Source organism: Neoarius graeffei, chromosome 23, assembly GCF_027579695.1.
Source record: "Neoarius graeffei isolate fNeoGra1 chromosome 23, fNeoGra1.pri, whole genome shotgun sequence".
In the NCBI taxonomy this organism is placed as follows: Eukaryota; Metazoa; Chordata; class Actinopteri; order Siluriformes; family Ariidae; genus Neoarius; species Neoarius graeffei.
Genome location: NC_083591.1, coordinates 23,669,290 through 23,695,325, shown reverse-complemented (window position 1 = coordinate 23,695,325; position 26,036 = coordinate 23,669,290). Strand labels below are relative to the sequence as shown.

At 40.4% G+C, this 26,036-nt stretch overlaps 1 protein-coding gene across 3 annotated transcripts in view; it reads right to left on the bottom strand.

The window, feature by feature from the left end:
- efr3a (EFR3 homolog A (S. cerevisiae)) overlaps window positions 1-26,036 on the bottom strand; it is a 182,667-nt gene that overhangs the window by 112,352 nt on the left and 44,279 nt on the right. For 2 of the 3 annotated variants that reach the window (XM_060905946.1, XM_060905947.1), the window contains 3 exons: window positions 10,209-10,285; window positions 686-813; window positions 450-600 (listed from right to left, as the gene is read on the bottom strand). In XM_060905946.1, coding sequence (XP_060761929.1) covers window positions 450-600; window positions 686-813; window positions 10,209-10,285 — 356 coding nt within the window. Of the gene's footprint in view, window positions 1-449; window positions 601-685; window positions 814-10,208; window positions 10,286-20,704; window positions 20,834-26,036 lie in introns of those variants that run through there. The other variant, XM_060905945.1, reaches the window with a different exon arrangement.

Here is a 26,036-nt window from a genome sequence, read left to right as displayed (position 1 = left end):
CGGACCTCCCAGCTAGTAAATGACATTTATTTAATTAGTTACTTTACTTAACCTTAACACTAATCAGTGATTCAAATGAATGAGTTTTCGGTGTTCACAAATTTCTGCGGATTAAATGTCCTGACACTAAAATACCCAGCGTGCCTTAATCAACCACTTGGAATCCCTGCTGTGATCAACCGATCCTGACTGCTAGCCAGTGATGTATCAGATAAGTATATTAGTGCTTATTCCAAACATCCATCCTAAATTGTACAAATAAATTACCACCTCCTTGATACGTCACTAAGAGGTTTTCCATTTTCAATGGATGCTAGAGACCACTGTGAGCTCGCAGCTTATAAGCTGTAGTCCTTCTTTTGTTTGAAAACCACCTCTTCGCTCGATATTTCGAGAAAGCATCTTGATATATTAATACATTTATCTGCACACCACAATTTGACACTTACAGAGTTGGTCCCAAGCACTTGCAGGTCTGGCTCCTTGGATTCCAGCAGCTTTGCCACCATGTGCAAAAAGCTCTCCACAAAGGGTTTAATGCTCTGTGAGTGACATGCCATAAGCAACTGGTCCAGCGCTTCCATTGCAATCACCACATACCTACACACAGTCATACAGCTCCATGTATATAACAGCACAGTATATACACACTCATTTTATGAGTGACCGTGTGTGTGTGTCGCACCCATAGCGGTGTCGGACCACATCCCTGCTGAGGCGTTCGGCAAGATACTCTCCTATACGGTCGAGCTTCTCTGGAGCAGATACAGCAAAGAACGTCAACTTCTCCATATCTGACTTCACCAAGCCATCCTTGAAAAACAAGAGAAAGAAAGCGAGATGGAGAAAAGAAAGTGAATGAAACTATGACTAAGAAAATCGATGTGATGCATAGGATAATAAATATAATAGCAGTATTGCGCAGGCATCCACCTTAAATCGTACACATTTCCTATCATCTCCAAGATAGAGGTCTTCCCATTTTCAAACTAGGGAAATCTCATTCTCGAGACAACAGCAAATTGTTTTTGGTAAAGGTTATTAGTCTGATCTTTTTTTCATTTTTACATTGGCTGGAACATGCCTTTAAACTGTAGGATGTTCACGATTCACTGAGGGAAGCCATGGCCTTAAGGTTAGAGAAGCAGCTTTGGGACCAAAAGGTCGATGAATCGATTCCCTCGACCAGCAGGAATGGCTGAAGTGCCCTTGAAGGCACCCAACCCCCAACCACTCCCCAGGATACCCTGGGTATGTTGTACGTCAATCTGGATAAGAGCATCTGCTAAATGCCATTAATGTAATTCTTACTGAGCAGTAGCTACCAGACCTGTTGGTGGCAGATTCTACCGTAACTGGATCCATTAATCACTTGCCCACAAAATAAGAAATTTTTCTTGTCCTTTTTTCAGTGAGGTAATATTTTCAAGATTGAAAATATGGTATTTGGTCTTCTAAAACAGCACGTCATTTAAAAATACACCGAGTATATCAATAAAAGATTTTTAAAGAATAAAGTTCTATTTCTTTGACATATCTGACAGACATAACTCCCATTTTAAAAATATCACTTTCATTATCCCTGTTGCTATCGTCAGTGAATTTCTTTCGGATGACCTGACGATAGACTCAGCCATTATGGATCTTTGGTAGTTATCGTGTGGAAGCAGGCTTTATCATTTTTGGGTGTCAACAGATAGAGTTGAAATAGATTAACAGCGAAAGAACTATTTCGTTCACGAGAGAAGCCCACAGTTATTTTTAAAAAATGCTATCGTCAGTCTGTCAGTCAAATGCACCTGACAATAGCAAAATTCAAGCCCTCACCACGCACATGTTGACTGACGCAAAGAGGAAATTCTACTGCGCATGATTTTTGTGGCAGGAGACATTTACTTCCGGGCAAGACTTGGAGTTCTGACAGCTAGATTTCATCAAATAAATCAATCAAGGTAAGATTTTCAGTCAGCTATCCTGACGATAGAAATTTTTGACGATAGAAACATTGAGAATATATTTGTGCATTCATATTTAAATTTTTCTGGAGGAAAACTATCATAAGTTGAGATAAATCAGAGCCACTTGCGACCCTTTCAGCCGACAGGCCATTTCAATGTGTTATTTCCCCGCAAAAGTGACACAGTCGTGTCTATCGTCACTGTTCTGACAATTATTGTTGATATTTCAATTTTGAAAATAAATTTTATCTTTTTTATTTCAATATTTTATTTTATTATTTGGTTTAGTGATGAGGTATTTAATATTATTACTAAATTTGTCAGATTAATAATGTAAGAAAAAGTTTTGTTGCTATTGTCATCTAGAGTGTCTGTCAGAATATGATGGTAGACGTTAGTTTGTCTGTCAGGTTTTGATGATAGAAACCGATGTGTTTCTATTGTCATTTAGCATGTCTGTCATGTCAGGCTTTTATTAATTAGTTACCAGGACTACTGTCCTAAAATTTACTGTGAATGTCCAAGACCCCAAATGCTACTAGAAAAACTTAATAGAATGATCAAAATAATCAATTCAGCAATTTAAGGAGATGGGACTTAAATGACCTCTGTTATGGTAGAATCTGCCTGGTGCAAATCAGCAAGAGCAGTGTTTACCCACATCACCCCAGTTCCTTGTGAGCAGAAAGTAATAAAATCATTTTGCTAAAATATATTTTCTTTCTTAAAGTAGAAACATCAAATAGTATTACTGTCAGGGGAGAAAAAAAATTTGCTCAAAAGCAGACTCTCTGTCATTATTGGCCCTTTTCCAGAATTCAAGGACATCCACAGAGTTTTCCCCAAGACCGTGACATTTATTTCAATTATTATTTGAATAATGATGTTGCCACAGTCCAAGAGACAATTTAATTTACTTAATTTACTTACATACATTAATTCACTGTTCAGTCTCGATAAGTAGCTGCTGTTCATAAGATAAATGCACATTATTAAACTACTGTTATGCCCGTGTTTTCAGAGTGGCACAAAATCAAAAGACAGATAATCATCATACAATTAATCTCATACTTATTCTGTTTAAAGCATATACACAGAGCCATGGCCTCACTTTCGTTTATAAATGCCTTGAGACCTCAAGAATGGCACAGGAATAGTTTTTAGCGTTAACAATAAATTAATATAGTAATTTTTATGATTAAAGTGATTCATATAGGTAGCGGTCTGAGTGAATGACCTTGATGTCCGTAACGTCACAACAGGAAGTCTATCGGTCTCCTCGCCATTTTCGCTATACTAGAACACAGATCTGACTGCAACTCCGATCCTCCATTTTGAGCTAATTTATCACCATGCCACGTAGATGTGTTGCAGCAACATGACAGAAGCTGGATTTACATTGCATTCATGGTCCAAGAATGTTCAAACTGCAAAAATTCGGACGCGTTTTGTGAGTTGATCACGGGCACATTGGGTGGCTATGAAGTGGTCTCTGTTCTGCACATTTTACTGAAGACTCGTACGAGACCTCTGATCTGTTGAGGAGCGTTGGCTATAAGCCTGTATTGAAAGAGGGTGCAGTAGCAACAATTAAAGAAAACTACAAGAAAAAGTATTTATTTTTTAAAAGGAAAGCAAGTTCAGCTGCACCAGTCCTCCCGGAGTGAGCCGAGGGATGTTGCTAAAACCTGGGACAGAACAGGATGGGACATATCGCTCAGGCAGTGACCTCCCTGCAGTTGTTGCTTAAACCGGTGACATCCCGCTCCGTCCCGGGGTTTAATAATTGCCTGAGACCAGCAGTAATGGCGGAACACACAGTATGAAGAAACGTGAATAAGTGGAGCAGCCATCTTATTTCTAAACTGGATATTGCTGCCATCTCACCCTTACATGGAAGAAGTGAATGAATGAAGAACTGAACAAACAACTGAAAGTCAGATTGTTTCAAAAACAATTGGCCTTCAAGAAGCGAGAACACAGACGGGCAAGCTCTGACTCTCATTTGGATTAAAAAAACACAACACGTTTACCTGCATTTTTTTTTTTCTCTCCGTGCTTCCATGGAAGGCGGTCGCATTTTTCTGCTCTCCCTCTCCCTCCTTTTTTACCTGCTTGTGCTTCTGTGTCTTGTCTCGTCTGCTGTACTTTTTGAAGAGACTCTTCCTGTATTACTTTCTAAACTAAAAAAAAAAAAAGCATGGAATTGATAAACTGATCTCCTAACGAAATTGACACAGCTTTCTCGACGAGAAATTTGGGTTTGGGGGAACCCATCTGTCCTGCCGGAACATTTGCAGCTGGTTACACGATGGACGCGTGGGAGCGGTGGCGGGTCGTGTGCCTGGCGATTCTTTCTGTGGAGGACATTGAAGATATCTACCTATTCGGAACCATGATTACAGGACTTTTGCTGATTGGATTAGGCATTGCCCTGGTATATCGAGGAAATCAGACAACGGTGACAGCTGTTCAAAGCCCCACAAAGCTGCCCGATATGATTGGAGTGGTGGGCAAAGCTGTTAGCACTCAGACTGTGGACATTCAGAACTTTAACCACAAAATGGTTGTTCTCTCAGAGCAGCTTTCAGCTTTGCAAGGAATACGTTTTTCGGAGATCAATTTGAATAGAATTGATGGAATGGACAGATATGGACGAGCGGTGTGGACGTGCAAAGACTGCGTCTGGAAAGACCAAACAATTAATATCTTATCGACATTCGGCGCCCTGAGACAGCACCGGCCTTGGTTTAGGCCGTTGCTGAGGAAACATTTCCCCCTGAAGGTCACTGCCGGGAGACACTCTCGCCCTCGCATTCCTTCTCTAACTCTCCATGGTCACCATTTTTTACCCCCAGTGTGACAAGTGGGTGCGTGACCAGCGCCTTCATGGCTGCAGGAGCGGACGGCTGCTTGCTTGTGCTGGATTACCTCCTCCTCAAATCAGTCTTAGTTGAGCAAGTCGGTAACGGTATTTCTTTCACCGTAAATTTTTATTTATATGACTTTGGTCTATAGCTGTAAAAGGCCTCGGCTTTAAAACCAGTTCCTGCTGTGATATCACGCACTCAGGGCTGGCTGGCTCAGCGGGGCAGCTCGAATGTCAACTTTATGGTCGATTTTAACTCTCAAAAATATATTTTTTTTAATTCCCATTTATGCAGCATATAAGAGTCAAGGATGGAGATACTATCCACTCAAATTTTTTTTTTTAAATAAAGGCTCTGTGTATCTCCTTTTAAAGAGGAAAAAAAAGCCCACAGCCACCACACATGTTGCACAATTAATGGCACACTTTGTTTAAGGCCAGAATAACACATTGGCATTTCTAGTATTTTGGACAGGGTGTAGGAATTTATAATATAGATATTAAGACCCTGCCTAAAAGCGGAGCTCCTGATGAGCATGAGTGAAATATTTGCAAGAGCACAAAATCAACTTGAAGAGCATATCATAGCAAAGGAACCATCAAATTGTGTAGTGTATTTCACGTCATAAGATGCACATCGCAGTTACAAATACATATTGATTCCTTTCTGACACTGCATGCCATGTGCCAGAAACACCACCACGACATTTATTATAGTGTGACTCTGCTGGGTGCCTGGTGGACAGCAGTGAGCCAGCGCTTTCACTTTATCATTACTAGTTATGACTGAATATTATCAGACATAAGAACCAACTGATATCGATCTACAGTAGTTTATCTAAAACTAAGGAATTATGCTTTTAATTGCTATTTAGCTATACAACAGTGATGTTTACATGAGTGTGCAGAGTAAGAAATAGTACAGATAGAAAAAAAAAGCATACAATGCAAAGATGCGTTGCCCACTATGAAAAAAAAATTCCATCAATATTTTCCGTAAAATATGGTTTGTTTGTTTAAAGCAAATTAAAAATAAGCCTTGGATAAAACCCCATTATCTTATGTAAATAAAGATACAAATTCCATTGTGCGGTGGTCAGGTGTTTATGATCTTCATTGCCTTGCATTAACAGTTGGGTTCCCTGTGGTGGTACACGTTCATACGGACGCAAAAGCCATATTAAAACAAACAAAAAACCCTGGTTGATGCATTACCGTACTCTTAAGTAGGAAGCTTCGCTCCGCACACTCTGCATGCAGGGAGCTCCGGTACGGAAGAATTTGATGCCACTTACTTTATTTTTTTTCCAAATCTAGTCAGATTTGGTGAAGTGCAAGAAACTGTTATATATGGTCCACAGTTAGCTTGACGAGAGCCGGGATTAAACTTTAACTACTGGACCATCTTTTTACGAACCATTACACAGCATGACAGGATCCACATTTTGTTAATATCATTCATGTCTTTATAAAACTTTCATCTGCATTTATTCTACTTATTACTTGTCTGGCATCAGATTGAGAAAGTCATAGCAACTGGCTGTTCAATCTTTCCCATCTGCTTCACAGGAGCCATTAAAGTCATTCTAATCAGTCATGGACAGATGGCCTTGGATTAGTTAAGTGTTCTCTTATTCTTAGTAAAGTAAAAAAAAAAGATCCTGCCATTTAATAAATAACTGGTTCAATAATATGAAAAAGCAATATGAATGGTCTCCTTCAGTACATAAAAGATTTGCCACTCATGTTTGTATTCACTGTAGAACAAAAGCAGTGAGGACAACAGTGAAATAATACAACTATAATACTTAAATACAACATTCTCACTCCCACCAAAAAAAAAAAATTCCTGTAGCTTATTCAGCCAGTAAAGGAGTGTACAATCTTTCAGCCTGGTATTAAATATTGGGGAAACACACTGAACCTTAACATGGTGATGAGGCAGAGAGCGTTAGCAGTAGCACACCAATTTGCTTTCATATCTCATACACCTACATAAAGTTGGTTTCTTCCTAAAATCTTGTGGAGGCATAAAATTTAGTGTTTCAAATGTACAAGTGCATCTCAAACAAATAATTAGAGTATCGTGAAAAAGGAGAGGTTTTTTGGTAATTTAATTCAAAAAGGTAGACTTTCACATATTCTATATTCACTACACATAAGGTGAAAAATTTCAACCTTTTTATTTTTTTATTTTGATGATTACGACTTACAGCTCAGGAAAATCAGAAATCCATTATCTCAAATTATTAAAATATTTCCTAACAATCAAAAAAGGATTTACAATACAAAAAAAGTATGTTCATTTATACATTCAATACTTGGTTGGGGCTCCTTTACCACGACTTACTGCATCAGTGTGGCGTGGCATGGAGGCGATCAGCCTGTGGCACTGCTGAGGTGTCACTGAAGCCCAGGTTGCTTTGATAGCGGCCTTCAGCTTGTCTGTATTTTTGGGTAAGGTTTTTTCTCATCATCTTGACAGTACTCCATATGAGGATCAGGTCAAGTGAGTTGGCTGGCCAATCAAGCACGGTAACATCATGGTCAGCAAACCATATGGTAGTAGTTTTGGCACTGTGGGCAGGTGCCAAGTCCTGCTGGAAAAGGAAATTGGCATCTCCATAAAGCTTGTCAGAAGATGGAAGCATGAAGTGCTCAAAGATCTCTTGGTAGATGGCTGCATTGACTTTGGACTTGATAAAACAGTGGACCAACACCAGCAGATGACAAGGCATCCCAAATCATCACCGACTGCAGAAATTTCACACTGGACTTCAAACACCTTGGATTCTGTGCCTCTCCATTCTTCCTCCAGAATCTACGACCTTGATTTCCAAATGAAATGCAAAGTTTACTTTCATCTAAAAAGAGGACTTTGGAACACTGTGCAACAGTCCAGTTCTTTCTCTCCTTAGTCCAGGTAAGACGCTTCTGACGACGTCTCTGGTTCAGGAGTGGCTTGATATTAGGAACATGACAGTTGTAGCCTATTTCCTGAAGACGCCTGTGCGTGGTGGCTCTTGATGCACTGACCCCAACCTTAGTCCACTCCTTGTAAAACTCTCCCAAGTTCTTGAATAAACTGTTCTTGACCATCTCCTCAAGGCTGTGGTCATTGCTGTTGCTTGTGCACCTTTTCCAGACAGCCTTTTCAACAATTAGCTACCTTCTGTGGCTTTCCCTCCTTGTGGAGGGGGTCGATGATCATCTTCTGGACAACTGTCAAGTCAGCAGTCTTCCCCATGATTGTGGTTGCATGTACTGAACTAGACAGAGATGCACTGTATTTATACTGTTTTACTCAAACTCGAAATGAAATACTCCATTTTGTGACGTTTAAGTTTTATTTGTTGCACTGCAGTCCATAATTACCAAAATTAAAATAGAAAAATTCCTGAAACATTTTAGTTTACATGTAATGAGTCTATAATACAGTTAGGTCCATAAATATTTGGACAGAGACAACATTTTTCTAAATTTTGGTTCTGTATATTACCACAATGAATTTTGAACAAAACAATTCAGATGCAGTTGAAGTTCAGACTTTCAGATTTAATTCAGTGGGTTGAACAAAATGATTGCATAAAAATGTGAGGAACTAAAGCATTTTTTTAAACACAATCCCTTCATTTCAGGGGCTCAAAAGTAATTGGACAAATTAAATAATTGTAAATAAAATGTTCATTTCTAATACTTGGTTGAAAACCCTTTGTTGGCAATGACTGCCTGAAGTCTTGAATGCATGGACATCACCAGATGCTGTTTTTCCTCCTTTTTAATGCTCTGCCAGGCCTTTACTGCAGCGGTTTTCAGTTGCTGTTTGTTTGTGGGCCTTTCTGTCTGAAGTTTAGTCTTTAACAAGTGAAATGCATGCTCAATTGGGTTGAGATCAGGTGACTGACTTGGCCATTCAAGAATATTCCACTTCTTTGCTTTAATAAACTCCTGGGTTGCTTTGGCTTTATGTTTTGGGTCATTGTCCATCTGTATTATGAAACGCCGACCAATCAATTTGGCTGGATTTGAGCACACAGTACATCTCTGAATACCTCAGAATTCATCCGGCTGCTTCTGTCCTGTGTCACATCATCAATAAACACTAGTGACCCAGTGCCACTGGCAGCCATGCATGCCCAAGCCATCACACTGCCTCCGCCGTGTTTTACAGATGTGGTATGCTTTGGATCATGAGCTGTACCATGCCTTCACCATACTTTTTTCTTTCCATCATTCTGGTAGAGGTTGATCTTGGTTTCATCTGTCCAAAGAATGTTCTTCCAGAACTGTGCTGGCTTTTTTAGATGTTTTTTAGCAAAGTCCAATCTAGCCTTTTTATTCTTGAGGCTTATGAGTGGCTTGCACCGTGCAGTGAACTCTCTGCATTTACTTTCACACAGTCTTCTCTTTATGGTAGATTTGGATATTGATACGCCTACTTCTTGGAGAGTGTTGTTCACTTGGTTGGCTGTTGTGAAGGGATTTCTCTTCACCATGGAAATTATTCTGCAATCATCCACCACTGTTGTCTTCTGTGGGTGTCCAGGTCTTTTTGCATTGATGAGTTCACCAGTGCTTTCTTTCTTTCTCAGGATGTACCAAACTGTAGATTTTGCCACTCCTAATATTGTAGCAATTTCTCGGATGGGTTTTTTTCTGTTTTCGCAGCTTAAGGATGGCTTGTTTCACCTGCATGGACAGCTCCTTTGACCGCATGTTTTCTTCACAGCAAAATCTTCCAAATGCAAGCACCACACCTCAAATCAACTCCAGGCCTTTTATCTGCTTAATTGAGAATGACATAACGAAGGAATTGCCCACACCTGCCCATGAAATAGCCTTTGAGTCAATTGTCCAATTACTTTTGGTCCCTTTAAAAACAGGGTGGCACATGTTAAGGAGCTGAAACTCCTAAACCCTTCATCCAATCTTAATGTGGATACCCTCAAATGAAAGCTGAAAGTCTGGACTTTATGTCCATTATATAACTATAACTTGAATATGTTTCAGTAAACGGGTAAAAAAAACAATTTGTGTCAGTGTCCAAATATATATGGACCTAACTGCATATCACAAGTTTCACCCTTTCTTAAATAACTGATGGAAAAATATAGAAATTTTTTCATGATATTCTAATTGTTTGAGATGCACTATTATTTGCTTTTACCCATAACAAAAAAAAAACAAAAAAACACTTTCATCCATCACCAGCTGCAGGAGAACATTAATTGCAATTTTAATATCAAGTCTACATGAAAGGTGAAAAAAATCATTTACACTCAAATTCTGCTGTTAGAGATGGACGTGTGTGTGTGAGAGAGAGAGAGAGAGAGAGAGAGAGAGAGAGAGAGAGAGAGAGAGAGAGAGGGAGGTAGTAGTACCTTTGGGTCCTCCGGGAAAATGTTATCCACCAAGCGCTTGTAGCGGGGACGACACCGCCCACAACATCCACACACACCTGTAGCGAGAGACATCTTTCAGTGTGCATCCATACATAAGGCCATGACATTATTCAGGCTCTGCACTTCACACTAGTCTGGATTACTTAGTCCTCAATGCAAGCATGTACATGTACTGTCCTTACATATTAAATAACACAACACATAAATAATGAAGATAAGTAAGCAGTATGAACACTGTTGAAACTCTAGCTCTGTGTGTGTGTGTGTGTGTGTGTGTGTGTGTGTGTGTGTGTGAGTGAGTGAGTGAGTGAGTGAGTGAGTGAGTGAGTGAGTGTGTGTGTGTGTGTGTGTGTGTGTGTGTGTGTGTGAGAGAGAGAGAGAGAGAGAGTGAGAGTGTGAGTGAGTGAGTGAGTGAGTGAGTGAGTGAGTGAGTGAGTGAGTGAGTAAGAAACTAAAATGCATAGCAGAGGAAAAAACATTCAGAGAAAGCTTTACTTTGTGTGTGTGGGGGGGAAGCTGGTCCATGTGTATAATATAACTATTAATCTACAAGATGCTTTTTATATTTGAAATCTTCCAACAAAATCAAAGTGACATACGAGTCAGTATTTGCAATAAATAAAATACTAAAAAACACTAGAGGTGGCATTGACCTCATACCCAAGATTGATATTGGGCCAATACCAGCAAAAAAGAAAGAAAAAAATTTAATGCAGTCTTCCAAAACTACAAATCAAGCCTGAATTATTAGAGAATTGTTTGTAGCATAACAGCATAAAGGAAGTTAAACTTGGCTGTCAATAACACAATCATGTAATGCAACCATTGCCAAGTGCCCTAACAATTAACCACATCAACAACCACTAAGCTATAGAGTAAAACAAATGTGTAATCACCAGTGTGTCAGCTGCATAGAAATACCTGGACCTAAAGAGCAGAGAGTAATGTATGTAACTGAGGGGCAGCACTAGTGATGGAAACTCCAATATGGCAAATTTAATAAAAATGCACACAAAAGGGGGCGTCGTGGCTCAGGTGGTTAAGGTGCCATACCATGAATGCGGGCGACCCGGGTTCGATTCCGGCCCGAGGTCATTTCCCGATCCCTTCCCGTCTCTCTCCCGCTCATTTCCTGTCTCTACACTGTCCTATCCAATAAAGGTGCAAAAAGCCCAAAAAAATATCTTTAAAAAAAAAAAAAAAATGCACACAAAAGTATCTCTCAACAGAATACAAGGAATTCATCAAGGACGCAGGTGCTACAAAGACACAGCGACCAACACTGCTGGGAAAAAAATGCCTTCCAAACAGCATCAAAACAGATTACAGAGAAACTTGGGGAAGTTATCAGACTGAATGACCAACTGCTTTAAATAATAAATTTTTAAAGTGTTGCTTTTCAACAGCAGGATTTGCAGCTGTTGTCTCTAGATGTTAGATGTCTAGAGGTTCATCTCAAACATCCTTGCCAACCGCAGCTTCATTTTGAAGACCAGTGATGGATAGTTGAATCATCAACGACGGCTCAGAAACCGAGTTCCTCAAGGCTCAGTACTGGCGCCCATGCTATTTAACATCTACATCAGCAAACTACCCCATACATCATCAAGACAATATGGATGCGCAGACGACCTTGCACTCCTGTTTTAGACAGTAGCTGGTCAAATGTGGAAGATGCACTCACAAAGGATATGGCACTCATAGCAACCTATCTTGAATCATGGCGACTGAAGCTGAGCATGGCAAAAACCACCACCACAGCCTCCCACCTCAACACCAAGGAAGCCCGCCATCAGCTCACAGTGAACCTCAACAGGACACCCCTATCCTACAATGTCACTTCAACATGCCTTGGTGTCAAATTAGACAGGCAACTGACATTCAAGCAACACCTTGAATCACTACAGGCTAAAGTGTTATCCAGGATCAACCTTCTTTGCCACCTGGCAGGGTCATCATGGGGAGGCAATACATCAACCCTCCGTATAGGTGTCCTTGCCCTAGTCTACAGCTCTGTGGAATATGCAGCCCCAGCTTGGTGTTGCAGTGCACACGCAAGAAAGCTGGATATAACACTAAATGAGACCTACCAGTGTTAGCTAGCATTGCTCCCACAGCTCTTCGCAGAGAACACCTTACACACAGACTGGTCAACAAGGCTTTGCAAGATACTAAAAATCACCCCCTTCATAACCTCGTCCAGAACTCTCAACTGGACCGCCAACGCTTGTCCTCCCACTGCCCCTTCTCCTGCCATGCAGCAACCCAACGTGGCACTACCTTCAACATCATAGGCAAATGGAGGAGACTACCCCACCCACCCAATTCACACTCTCCCCAAACACATCATTACCACCAGGAGCCGACCTACCCCAAAAATCATGGGTCACCCTGAACCGCCTACGAACCGGAGTCGGTTGGTTCAATGACAACATGTACCATTGGGGTCTGTGCCCATCAGCAGCCTGTGTCTGTGGACATGCCAACCAGACTGCCCACCGCATAATTCATGAGTGCCCCATCCTTGGTCCACCTAAACACACAACCCTTAACCTCACCAACCCTGATACAGTGAGCTGGCTGGCTGCAACACCTGAGTCTAACTGCTTAGCCTCATACATAAGAACAACAGCAGGATCACCGCTACCAAACTGACATGTCGTTTCTGACATAGTCATCGCTGATAAGTACATCTTGAAAATGTTTCAATAGCATCACCATAGTTAGTCTCACAACTGACATCTGGGACGCAGATGTGTCCCCAATATCATTTATTAATAAAGTCTGAGAACACCAGTGAACAGGCTCAGATTTTACTTCACAAAAAGTGGTGCTGCACGCTAAACAATTTCACAGGTTACACACACCAGGGAATTGATCCTAGCATCTATAGAAAAGATCTTAAATGCAAGGCAAATTGACAAAAGTTAAAATTGAAGTTAAAATTGAAAACAATGATTTGTAAATAATAGTTGACCTGTATTACACTCCAAACAATACATTGCATTATATATGTTTTACCTCAAGAATTTTATTGTTTTTCAAAATATGCACTTCTCCATTTAGATTCTTGTCACAAGTTTCAAAAATGCTTTGCTGCCCCAACATTTTATCACTCTGTAACGTTACCGTTCCTTCTCACAACACTGAAAAGATGTTTTGGGACTGAAAACACCAAGTAATGAAGTGTTTCAGGTGTTATTTTGTCGCATTCTTCCTGCAAACAGATCATGAGTTGTGCAACAGTATGGGGTCGTCATATTTTTCATTTCAAAATTCATCACACATTCACTATTGGGGACAGGCACCCTCTTCTTCCACAGTAATCTCTTTGTGATTGTGTGCAGAATGTGGTTTTGCGTTATCTTTTTGAAATATCCCTGGAAAAGATACAGTCTTGAAGGCAGCACATGTTGCTCCAAAATCTCAATGTACTTTTCTGCATTAATGCTGCCATCACAGAAGTGCAAGTTACCTTCGTCAAGGACACTGGCACAATCCGTTACCATGATAGACCCTGGCTTTTGGATTTGTTGCTGGTAACAGTCTGGATAGTCCTTCTGGTCTTTGGTCAAGAGCACAAGACATTCATTTCTTACAAAATAGACCTGGAATTCATCTGACCACAATACACATTTTCACGGTGTGATGGTCCATCCTAGATGCCTCTGAGCCCAGAGAAGTCGACAGTGCTTCTTGACAGTTAACATAAGGCTTCCGTTTTGCACAGTAAAAAGTTTTAACTGGTATTTGTGGATGTAACTCCATATTGTAACGCTTGACAAAGGTTTGCCAAAGTAATCCCAACACCATGTGGTTATACCAGCTATGGATAAACGATGGTTCTTGATCCAGTGCTGTCTGAGGGATCAGAGATCACAGGTGTTCAACTTAGGCTTGCACCCTTGCGCTTTATGCACCAAAATTCATCCAGATTCCTTAAATCATTTAATGATAGTTTACCATCTACAGTACATATCTTTCTTTGAGGAACATGTTTAAAAACCATTTCAATAAGTTTCTCATGCATTTGGCGACAAACTGGAGATCCTCAGCCCATCTTTGCTCCTTAAAAACTAGGCCTTTCCTGGATACTGATTTTGTACCAAATCATGATTACAATCACCTGTTGATGTCATCTATTTCAAATCACATCATTATTTGTTTTACCTCATTACTAGCCCCAAACTGGCCCCATCCCAACTTTTTTTGGTACGTGTTGCAGGCCCGAAACGCAGGAATGGATGTATATTAGGCCCTGGTCACACTACAGCTTGCGATGGGTTTGCAAATACTTGACAATAAAAAAAAATATATTAGTAACATCGCCACCAACTGTGTGATGCATGGCGAATGTTCTCAGAGCTTCGCAAGTTGTTTTTTGGTGTGTCTCCGCCTTGTGAATGATCAAAAATGTCGTGAAAAATTTCAACGTCTGCATTGAAATTTTGTGGCGATGTTTTCATCAGCAAACTAAGCAGATGGGTTTGGGAATACTTCCTGAAGCTCAGGTAACCTTTCTCAAGCCTCGAGATGTATGTCCCCAATCTTTGCAGGAGCTTCAACACAGCAGCTTAGCATAGCCTAACCTTCACCAAGACCTGAAAAGTGCATTTACATTCAGGGATTCTTTGGATCCTTCAGAACGCATTGTGCCTCTGTGAAACAGTGTCCTTATACGTGTGTGCTGATTGTGCTCAAATCAGCATCAGGTGTTTCCCATAACAACTGGGTCCCAAGAGCGAGCGTGCACAGCGCGCTCCTTGAACGAGTGTGGCCACTCGAGCTGCGTAAGGCTCAAGTGCACGAAGGTGTGACAGTCAAGTGTTCGCCTGCTATGTGACCACAACTTTTAGCTCGCCTGTATATTGCCATGCATCGTCACTAAAACGTCTCATTTTTTCAGCGCTAACCCATCGCAAAGCATTGTGAGCTGAAGGGTGACTGTACCTTTACCAAATGAAATTAAGTTGACCAGACAAAACATGAAATATCTTGGGTTCATACTATATCTGATGAAATACTAGTCAAAGCAAATTTAGAAACCACCGCTTTCTTTTTTTTATTTGCATTTTCCATAACATCCCAACTTTTTCTAATTTGGGGTTGTTAGCAGGACGTTCCATGCACTTTTTCCACACATTTTATATTAATTCCGGAGATGATTTTGTAAAATTTGAGTTTAAAAAAAAAATCTGGTTCTGTCTTTTTAACACGGTATAAAGCCCTACAGGATAAAAGGGGCTGATATTGAGGTAGCTCCTTTGAAGAAGTCTAAATTTCTGTAAATATCTTTGCTTTGACTGGCTAGCATCTATACAGGTAGTCGTCAACTTACGACTGCGTTTGGTTACGACTGACCGGTCGTAAACCGATCTGGTCGTAAGTCAGCCTATATTAAATGAACGTAAGTATACTGTGATGTGTAATGATATTGTAATCATCTTAAAGTCTTATTTTATCAACATTTTCTTATTTCATTACCTTGGCTCATTATTTGGTTTAAGTCAAACACTGCATACTACACTGCGTACAGTACAATTCGTTTAATATGTGCAAAGCAAAAAATACGAAATACAGGTGTGAAAAATAGAAAACATTTTAGTTTGAAAACATAGCAAAATACAAATGTAAAGCATAGCAAAATACAAAATTTAGTGATCGCTGGCATCACTGGTGCTTGGCTGTGGGTCATCTATGTCATCATCAGTTGTTGCAGCGCTCGGGCTGGCGGGAGGATTTGCTCGTTTCATAAACCAGGAGCTGGGGTGGAAACTGTATGACGGAGTGCGTGAGGGAGCGCGAGAGAGACTGCACATGTGCCTGGAGCGGAAACTGTTGTACACGGCGAGAGGCGCTGCTGGAAGCTGGGGCGGAAACTGTCGTACGCACAGCTAGCTCAGCTGGGAAACACTTGCCAGTCATAACCAGACGGTCATAAAGTCAATCGGTCATAAGTCACATAGGTCGTAAGTCGACGACTACCTGTAACTGATCCATATGCACAGATTCAGCCTATCAGAGCAAATTCATTTACAGATATAAATTTAACTGCACAGCCCCAAAATCAGGCTGCTTTATCTGTTTGATTTTATACATGCTAAAATGGCTTTTAAAAAATATATAAACACAGAAAATTTTCTATTAAGGTGGGGAGAACCCACAAAAGCATCTCCGGGAATGAACGAACACACACACACACACACACACACACACACACACACACACACACACACGTACGTTCATTTCAAATATTTAGATCATGAAAAAGTTATTCATAATTTAATTCAAAAATGTAAATTTTCCTATATTCCATGTTCATTACTCAAAGTAAAATAATTTCAAGCCTTTTTTGTTTTAATTTTCATGATTATGGCTTATCGCTCATGAAAATCAGAAATCCAATATCTCAAATAAGAATATTTCCTAAGATCAATTAAAAAAGGATTTACAATACAGAAAAATGTCCAACTTCTGAACAGTATGTTCATTTATACACTCAAATACTTGGTTGGGGCTCCTTTACCATGAATTACTGCATCAGCGTAGCATGGAGGCAATCTGCCTGTGGCACTGCTGAAGTGTTACTGAAGCCCAGGTTGCTTTGATAGTGGCCTTCAGCTCGTCTGTATTTTTGGGTTGGATGTTTCATCATCCAATCAAGCTGGCCAATCAAGCACAGTATGTCATGGTCAGCAAACCATTTGATAGTAGTTTTAGCACTGTGGGCAGGTGCCAAGTCCTGTTGGAAAAGGAAATCAGCATCTCCATAAAGCTTGTCAGAAGATGGAAGCATGAAGGAAGTGCTCTAAAATCTCCTGGTAGATGCTGTGTTGGCTTTGTATTTGATAAAACACAGTGGCCCAACACCAACAGATGACGTGGCACCCCAAATCATCACAGACTGCAGAAACTTCACACTGGACTTCAAACACCTTGGATTCTGAGCCTCTCCATTCTTCCTCCAGACTCTAGAACCTTGATTTCCAAATAAAATCCAACTTTTTTTTTTTAGATTTTTTTTGGGCTTTTTTCACCTTTATTGGATAGGACAGCGTAGAGACAGGAAATGAGCTGGAGAGAGAGACGGGGAGGGATCGGACCCCAGGTCCCCGGATTTATGGTATGGCGCCTTAGTCGACTGAGCCACAGCGCCCCCATAAAATGCAACATTTACTTTCATCTGAAAAGAGGACTTTGGACCACTGAGCAACAGTCCAGTTCTTTGTCTCTTTAGCCCAGGTAAGACACTTCTGATGTTGTCTCTGGTTCAGGAATGGCTTGCTATTAGGAATGTGACAGTTGTAGCCCCTTTCCTGAAGACATCTGTGCATGGTGGTTCTTGATGTGCTGACATCAGCCTCAGTCCACTCCTTGTGAAGCTCTCCCAAGTTCTTGAATCAACTTTTCTTGACAATCTTCTCAAGGTTGCGGTTATCGCTGTTGCTTGTGCACCTTTTCCAGACAGCCTTTTCAGCAATGACCTTCTGTGGCTTACCCTCCTTGTGGAAGGTGTCTATGATAGTCTTCTAGACAACTATCAAGTCAGCAGTCTTCCCCAAGATTGTGGTTGCATGTACTGAACTAGACCAAGAGATGCATGGTATTTATACTGTTTCACTCAAAATCTAAATGAAATATTTTGAGATTTTTTTTTTGCACTATAGGCCATAATTACCAAAATTAAAATAGAAAAATGCTTGAAACTTTTTAGTTTACATGTAATGAGTCTAGAATGTCTTAATTTCACTTCCTTAAATAACTGATTGAAAATATTGAACTTGTTCACAATACTCTAATTTTCTGAGATGCACTAGTATATTTTATACATACGACAGTTTAAAAGACTGCATGGAATGGAGCCACACAATTCATGGCTAAGAAGTTAGATCTATGAGAAGGCTAGCCAACTTGTCACAAAAACTATGGTTGACATTATGCTTGCAAATCAGATTCAGCCAGGGCGCTAGGTGTTGTACCAGCTACTGTCAAGAATCTTAGAATTGTTGATAGCAGCCATGGGGACGTCTCCTTGGACTTGACCTACAGCTGGACCCCAATTATCATAAAGAAAGGCGTGCCCTTCTTGTAGTACAAATGCATTTCTTGACTGGCAGGAGCGCATGCTCAATTCTCAAAATACTACCTTTTCACCGGTGACTCTGCTATAGAGCAGCACATTCCCATCTACACTAGGTGTATGTGGCTGCAGTTGCCGCATGCTCCAGCAACATAGAATGGTTTCTCGGGGCTCATAAACTTTCACCATGACTTCACTAGTGCTGGCATTGGCGCTCCCTCTTAAGGCCTCTCTTTATAACCCTATGCAAGACACTGAACTGAAACGAGTGTCTGAAAACTGCTTCTGCGAGCAATCATTTCAGTCAAAAGACTGAGTAAACTGTATGTACTAATAAGCTTGGTGTTGCATGTATTGATGGTCAGATGCCTCTGTGGTTGAACTAAGGATTTCTGCAGAATCATATCGCCAAATTTTTGTAAAACAATCAATTAACCTGGTGTTCCATGAAGATAAGCCTGTAGCTCATTCCTTGTTATGCCCAGTATGTGCTCTGTGGTACTTTTCAGACTGGGTGGCAGCCATCCTGTCCTCAGGCCAGCTGTTCGTCTGTCGAAACAATTTGAGGGGCATCTTTATTTAGGCAGAGGCTGACGCACTGGGTGATGGACATGATCATCATGGCCCATCATGGGCTCGCTGCCCAGCACCGAACGTGCCCTGCAAATTAATAAGTAGCATCTCTTCCTTACAGGCATTACACTGACACATACCATTACAGCAAGTCTGCACTGCTGCTACCCGAGTATCACTGTGCACGGTCTCTACATTCAACAGGGTTAATATTGCTTCCCTCAGTGCCACAGTCATCTCTGACCACCTTTCCATTTAATCCTATAGTGTTGATACCATTCTTCTTGACACTTGGCAACAAGGACAGATGGCTGTATGACAGCGGTATTTATTGCAAATACTGTCTCACATGTCACTTTGTGACTTGTTGCAAGGTCTTAACACACACATGTACATGCAGTAGAAGGAAACCAACAAGGATAGTTGGAGTCACTTAGATATCTGTGACTCAAGAATGAGCACCAGAAGTAACAAGCTTTTAAACTGACTTCAACTCTAACTTAACCAACTAGATTGTTTTAGTCTATAGTTAGTTGGGGAAAAACAAACAATAATGATTAAAATGACAAAAAATGTCCCTTTTTTCAGAAGACTAATACTAAAACATAACCATATAAATTAATAAAAAAAATTGATCATTTGAATTTAGTTTTGTACAAATAACTAGCATTAGTGACAACACAAGTTAGAGTTCAGTGCGTATGAGAGCATGGTTAATTAATAATTAAGAGAAAAGAAGAAATCGGAGAGTATCCAACCAGCCACCAAGCTCCTCTCATATTTAACATCTCTCTCCCTCACTAAAACACACACACACAGTTCATTTCCACTATATACTATAGCTGCACAGCATGCTGTTTGGTAGTTATGACAATATTAATCTCACAAGCCAGACTTCCAAAGTCCTGTAGTATATTTCCATGAGTCAGTCTGGCCAGGAACCACCAGGAAGAAACCATTTGAATGGCATATGCAAAAACAATGGTTTGTGGTCAGTCATTTGCAGATGTGTAGGGAGAGGCAAATGTGAAAAGGGTGTTATAACAGCTTAGTTTCTAGACGAGGATGACAGGAACTTCACAAACTTGTTTCAATTTCTGAGAATGACAATATTAGAATTTGAAACTGATAGATACGGCTGACTGCTATAAATATGCAAACCCCTGTAATCCAGGGATTCATGAACTAACAGTACTTGGTATTGATCAAAAATATTTCAAACATCACAGACCCTCGAGTTATGTGCCATGTTGTATTTGTGACCACCCGCCCCACTTTGTGTGAAAACAGTTTTATGACCAATTTCAGATGATACACAAGTAGGTGACATGCTAATAACGCAGATCAACTGAGGCATATGGTAAGGTCACGGCAATATCAGTACAAAACTTCATTTTAGCTTTTAGTATTTCCACATGGTGTGCGTTTCTATGCGGTATTGCAAGTTGAGAAGTGGAAATAGGGTTGATCGTTATCAAGCATATGATACCCTCACCGAAGAAGTAGAAAGAGAGAATGAGATTGAGAGAGAGAGAGAGAGAGAGAGAGAGAGAGAGAGAGAGAGAGAGAGAGAATGCATGATGCATTATTTATAATACTATTAATACCAAGATAAGGTTTTATCCAATTTCTGCAAAAACAGATAAAAGAATTACCCCCAGGACACACACACACATACCCCAAATCTACAGGTGTGTATCCATGCTGTATCAAACTGTTACATTATGAATTAAAAGTCTGAGAAATCAAAGAATTAGAATCAATCACGTATCAGACACTTAAGCAGTAATCTCACACACACACACACACACACACACAGTACCCAGTGTGGAAAAGACGGGTGTCCTCTCCCTAGCACGTCTGGATCTGAAGGTTCTATCTGCATCTGAGCGTGGCACCTGCCTATACCTCCTCATGATGACCTCTCCCAAAAAAAGACAGCTGTAAACAGTGACCTTAACTTCTCTAAACCCGTATCCTACAAGCACAAACCCTGAGCCAACAAGACTAAACACACACCTATGCACCTGGCATATGTTTGTATGTGCCACACCTCCTTATTCCCACCTTCCACTGTGACTGACAGTCCCACTGACCAACCCCACCACTTCATCTGTCAACCCCTGTGAGGGCAAACCAGTCAAGCAGAAAAGCCTGTGGTGTGCGCGCGCATATATATATATATATATATATATATATATATATATATATATAAAAGAAAAATTACACACAGAGTACTGTGCAAAAGTCTGAGGCACTTGTAAAGAAATGTTGCTGACCAAAAATGGCTTAAAAATAATGAAATTACATGTTTCAACACACATGTATATAAAAATGTGTGTGTATTTTTATATATACGCTTTACATTAACTTTTTTGCTCACCGGCCACTGTGACTAGTGGTTTTCCCGAGTCACTAGCCATTCAGCCTTTTCACTAGCCACAATTTTGTTGCCAGGAAATCGCAGTTTTTTTCTTCACCATGATACGTTAAAGTTCGGAAGATGTAGATTTAATTATGAACGGCAGTGTATAATGTATCTCTACAGTAGCACTCAAGTATTCAGTGCTGTTAAGGTAGCTCCCTATATGAAAACATGCAACCAATTCAGACAAAAATATAAACAGAGTATTCTGTTTATTGAACTAAAATTCAAGCCCCTTACAATATGAAATATCGTATAATATGAAAAATAACATTCAGTACAACTGAACTGATTTTAAAAGTCCAATTCAAAACATTTATCATTGAAAAACATTTGATGTTTTGATATGCAAGTATTATATGTATTATCAAGTATTATGTATAGTCTAATTGTGTGTGTGTGTGTGTGTGTGTGTGTGAGAGAGAGTGAGAGAGAGAGAGAGAGAGAGAGAACATGTGTACAGGGTATTTTCGGTTTTGCTATGAACTAGCCAATCTCACCCGAACTTCCATTTGTCATTCAACTGTCTTATCTTCCTATTAGCATCTTGTTCATCTCCATGGCCATAGCCAGCTACCGGACCTCGGTCATTTTTAAGAGCTGAAAATACATTTGTACACTAAATATTCAACTGGATAAAAAAAAAGAATAACATTAAAACTTCTCCATAAAAAGTGCATTGTTAATTATGTTAAACACTGATTCTGTCTGCTGTGTCTGTTTCGTGCGCGCGGCTCTGAGACCAAGAACACAAAAGTGAATGACCGTGCGACTCGGGGGAGGAACGCAGTGCAGGAGACACGGGGTTTCCATGGTAACCATCAGCGCACTTTCATCAAGGTGTTCAATTTACATTTTCGAAGCAGCGCAGTTGTAGCCTACCTTGCAGACACGCAGCTTGTGAACAGGCAAGGCAGGCAACTGCTTGGGGCCCCCTGGCCCAGGGCCCCCCCCGAGAGTCGGGGCCCGAGGGCTTATTTATTTTGTTTTTTTTTTATTGTTCTTTATCATTGTATTTTCACATTTGGAATTAAAAAAAAAAAAACTTTGGTTTCATACATTTTTCGTTGGTGTCAGATTATTTATAACATATTGGTTGATGAACACTGGTCAGAAGGGCCCCCTGGAAATTTTTGCTTGGGGCCACAACAGACTCTAGAATCGCCTCTGCTACCTTGTTTGTGATTTTAAAAATAGATCATTCGATAAGCCAAAGCAATAGAGTGGAAAGTTTCAACTTATGTTTGCCTTGGATAACTTTGCCTAAAACATGGTGGTGTATACCGATTTTTTTTTCCCAGAATTTTTTTTTTGTGTAGGTGTAACGGATGCCAGATTGTTATAGGCTACATGGTGAGGGTCTCTTTTGTCCTCACTGCTTGGGTCAGATCAAAGCATTAAACAAGCTTAAATTATTCTTAGTCTTGCCACATACATGATTTTTTTTTTCAAAACTGATGATATTCAGTTCAAACACCATTAAAAGAAATTTCAGGAATAGATCTCGTGTGGCATGTAATTCACCCCTCTCATTTAAATATATCGAAAAAAATTTTCGGCGCACGCTTGGCGCATCACGGACCTCAGTGATTTTAAAATGCTGCTCCGGCCCTGCTCATTTCTGCCCCTTTTTTCCTGAGCAGCAGGGTTTGAAACTCCAGCTACAGGTATATGCCGCCACATAGTGCGCTTGTCAGTCGTCAGCAACTTTGTCGCTTTGTTCATTAACCGCAGGTAACCATATCACTGATTTTATCTGAGACGTTAACGAACGTTCTAAACAATTCGAGCATGTCAGAATATTTATGCAGGTGCTCATGGGAGTTGTCGGCACGCAATATTACTAGTGCATCTCAAAAAATTAGAATATTGTGAAGAAGTTCAATATTTTCCATCAGTTATTTAAGAAAGTGAAAATGTTATATATTATAGACTCATTACACAAACAAATGTTTCAAGCATTTTTCTATTTTAATTTTAATCAGTATGGCATACAGTACAAAAACATAAAAAAACCCATCTCAAAATACTAGAATATTTCATTTCGAGTTTGAGTAAAACAGTATGAACACAGTGTATCTCTCGGTCTAGTTCAGTACACACAACCACAATCATGGGGAAGACTGCTGACTTGACTGTTGTCCAGAAGATCACTGATGCCTTCCACAAGGAGGGTACGTCACAAAAGGTCATTGCTGAAAAGGGTGGCTGGAAAAGGTGCACAAGCAACAGGGATGGCCGCAGTCTTGAGAGGATCGTCAAGAAAAGTTGATTCAAGAACTTGGGAGAGCTTCACAAGGAGTGGACTGAGGCTGGTGTCAGTGTATCAAGACCCATCACGAACAGACATCTTCAAGAAAGGGGATACAACTTTCGCATTCCTAATATCAAGCTACTCCTGAGCCAGAGACAATGTCAGAAGTGTCTTATCTGGGCTAAGGAGAGAAAGAAATGGACTGTTGCTCAGTGGTCCAAAGTCCTTTTTTCAGATGAAAGTACATTTTGCATTTAATTTGGAAATCACGGTTCTAGAGTCTGGAGGAAGAGTGGAGAGGCACAGAATCCAAGGTGTTTGAAGCCCAGTGTGAAGTTTCCACAGTCTGTGATGATTTGGGGTGCCATGTCATCTGCTGGTGTTGGTCCACTGTATTTTATCAAGTCCAAAATCAACACAGCCATCTACCAGAAGATTTTAGAGCGCTTCATGCTTCCATCTGCTGACGAGCTTTTTGGAGATGCTGATTTCCTTTTCCAGCAGGACTTAGCACCTACCCACAGTGCCAAAACTACTACTAAATGGTTTGTTGACCATATTACTGTGTCTGATTGGCCAGCCAACTTGCCTGACCTGAACCCCATAGAGAATCTATGGGGTATTGTCGAGGAAGATGAGAAACACCCGACCCAAAAATACAGATACGCTGAAGGCCACTATCAAAGCAACCTGGGCTTCAAGAACACCTCAGCAGTGCCACAGACTGATCACCTCCATGCCACACCGCATTGATACAGTAATTCATGGTAAAGGAGCCCCAACCAAGTAGAGTGTATAAATGAATATACTTTTCAGAAGTTGGACATTTCTGTATTGTAAATCCTTTTTTTGATTGATCTTAGGGAATGTTTTAATAATTTGAGATACTGGATTTCTGATTTTCATGAGCTATAAGCCATTATCATCAAAATTAAAACAAAAAAGGCTTTAAATATTTCACTTTACATGTAATGAATATAAAATATATGAAAGTTTACCTTTTTGAATTAAATTATGAAAAAAGGAACTTTTTCATGGTATTCTAATTTTTTGAGATGCACTAGTACATTGCAATGCGTTTATTATATAAGATGCCTTCAGAGAAAACTACAATTAAAATATATTGTCATACCACAGAATAAACCACCTGCCAAAGCCGAATTTTACCCGCATTTGGCGGGTGCTAATGTAAAGCCCTGAGATAGATATATATTTTACACACATACAGTGAGAGTAAAAAGTATTTGATCCCTTGCTGATTTTGTTGGTTTGCCCACTAATAAAGACATGATCATTCTATACTTTTAATGGTAGATGTATTCTAACATGGAGAGACAGAATATCAAAATGAAAATCCAGAAAATAACTTGAAAGAATATATTTTAATTGATTTGTATTTCATTGAGGGAAATAAAGTATTTGATCCCTCTAGCCAAAAGCACTTAATACTTGGTGGCAAAGCCTTTGTTTGCAAGCACAGCGGACAGGCGTTTGTTGTAGTTAACCACAAGGTTAGCACACATATCAGGGGGAATTTTGGCCCACTCTTCTTTGCAGATCCTCTCTAAATCATTAAGGTTGGTGGGCTGTCGCTTGGCAACTCGGACCTTCAGCTCCCTCCATAGATTTTCGATTGGATTGAGGTCCGGAGACTGGCTGGGCCACTCCATGACCTTAATGTGGTTCTTCTTGAGCCACTCCTTTGTTGCCTTTGCTGTATGCTTCGGGTCATTGTCATGTTGGAAGACCCAACCACGGCCCATTTTCAACTTCCTGGCAGAGGGGAGGAGGTTGTCCCTCAGGACTGCATGGTACATGGCTCCATCCATCTTCCCAATGATGTGGTGAAGTAGCCCTGTGCCCTTGGCAGAGAAACACCCCCAAAACATAATGCTTCCACCTCCATGCTTGACGGTGGGCACAGTGTTCCTGGGGTCATAGGCAGCATTTTTCTTCCTCCACACGAGTAGTTTAGGCCAGAGGTGGGCAAACTACGGCCCGCGGGCCACATCCGGCCCATTGGCATTTTTAATCCGGCCCGCGGAAGACAATCATATAAACACGATTGAGCAGATCTATAAACTATAAGCGTCAGTGTTATCACGTAGACAGGTGTTCTAGAGATCCGTCTTTACAGTCAGTCGTATTCACGCGAGATTACATTTGCAGAGTGGTGCAGCGCGTGCCATGGAAGTCATTCTGGCGCCCGTGCCACTGATGATCTCGAGAACACAGGATAAAACTTTACAATGAGTGGTCCTAAAAGAAGAAAAGTGGACAGTGAGTGCAGGGTGTTCAATAAAGAATGGACAACTAAGTATTTTTTTGCTGAAGTCCGATCAAAGGCTGTATGCCTTATTTGCAAAGAAACTGTTGCAGTTTTAAAGGAATATAACATCAAACGGCACTTTTCCTCCAAGCATGCTAATTATGCTAACAACCAGTCAGTGCAAGCACGGACAAATACAGCTCAGC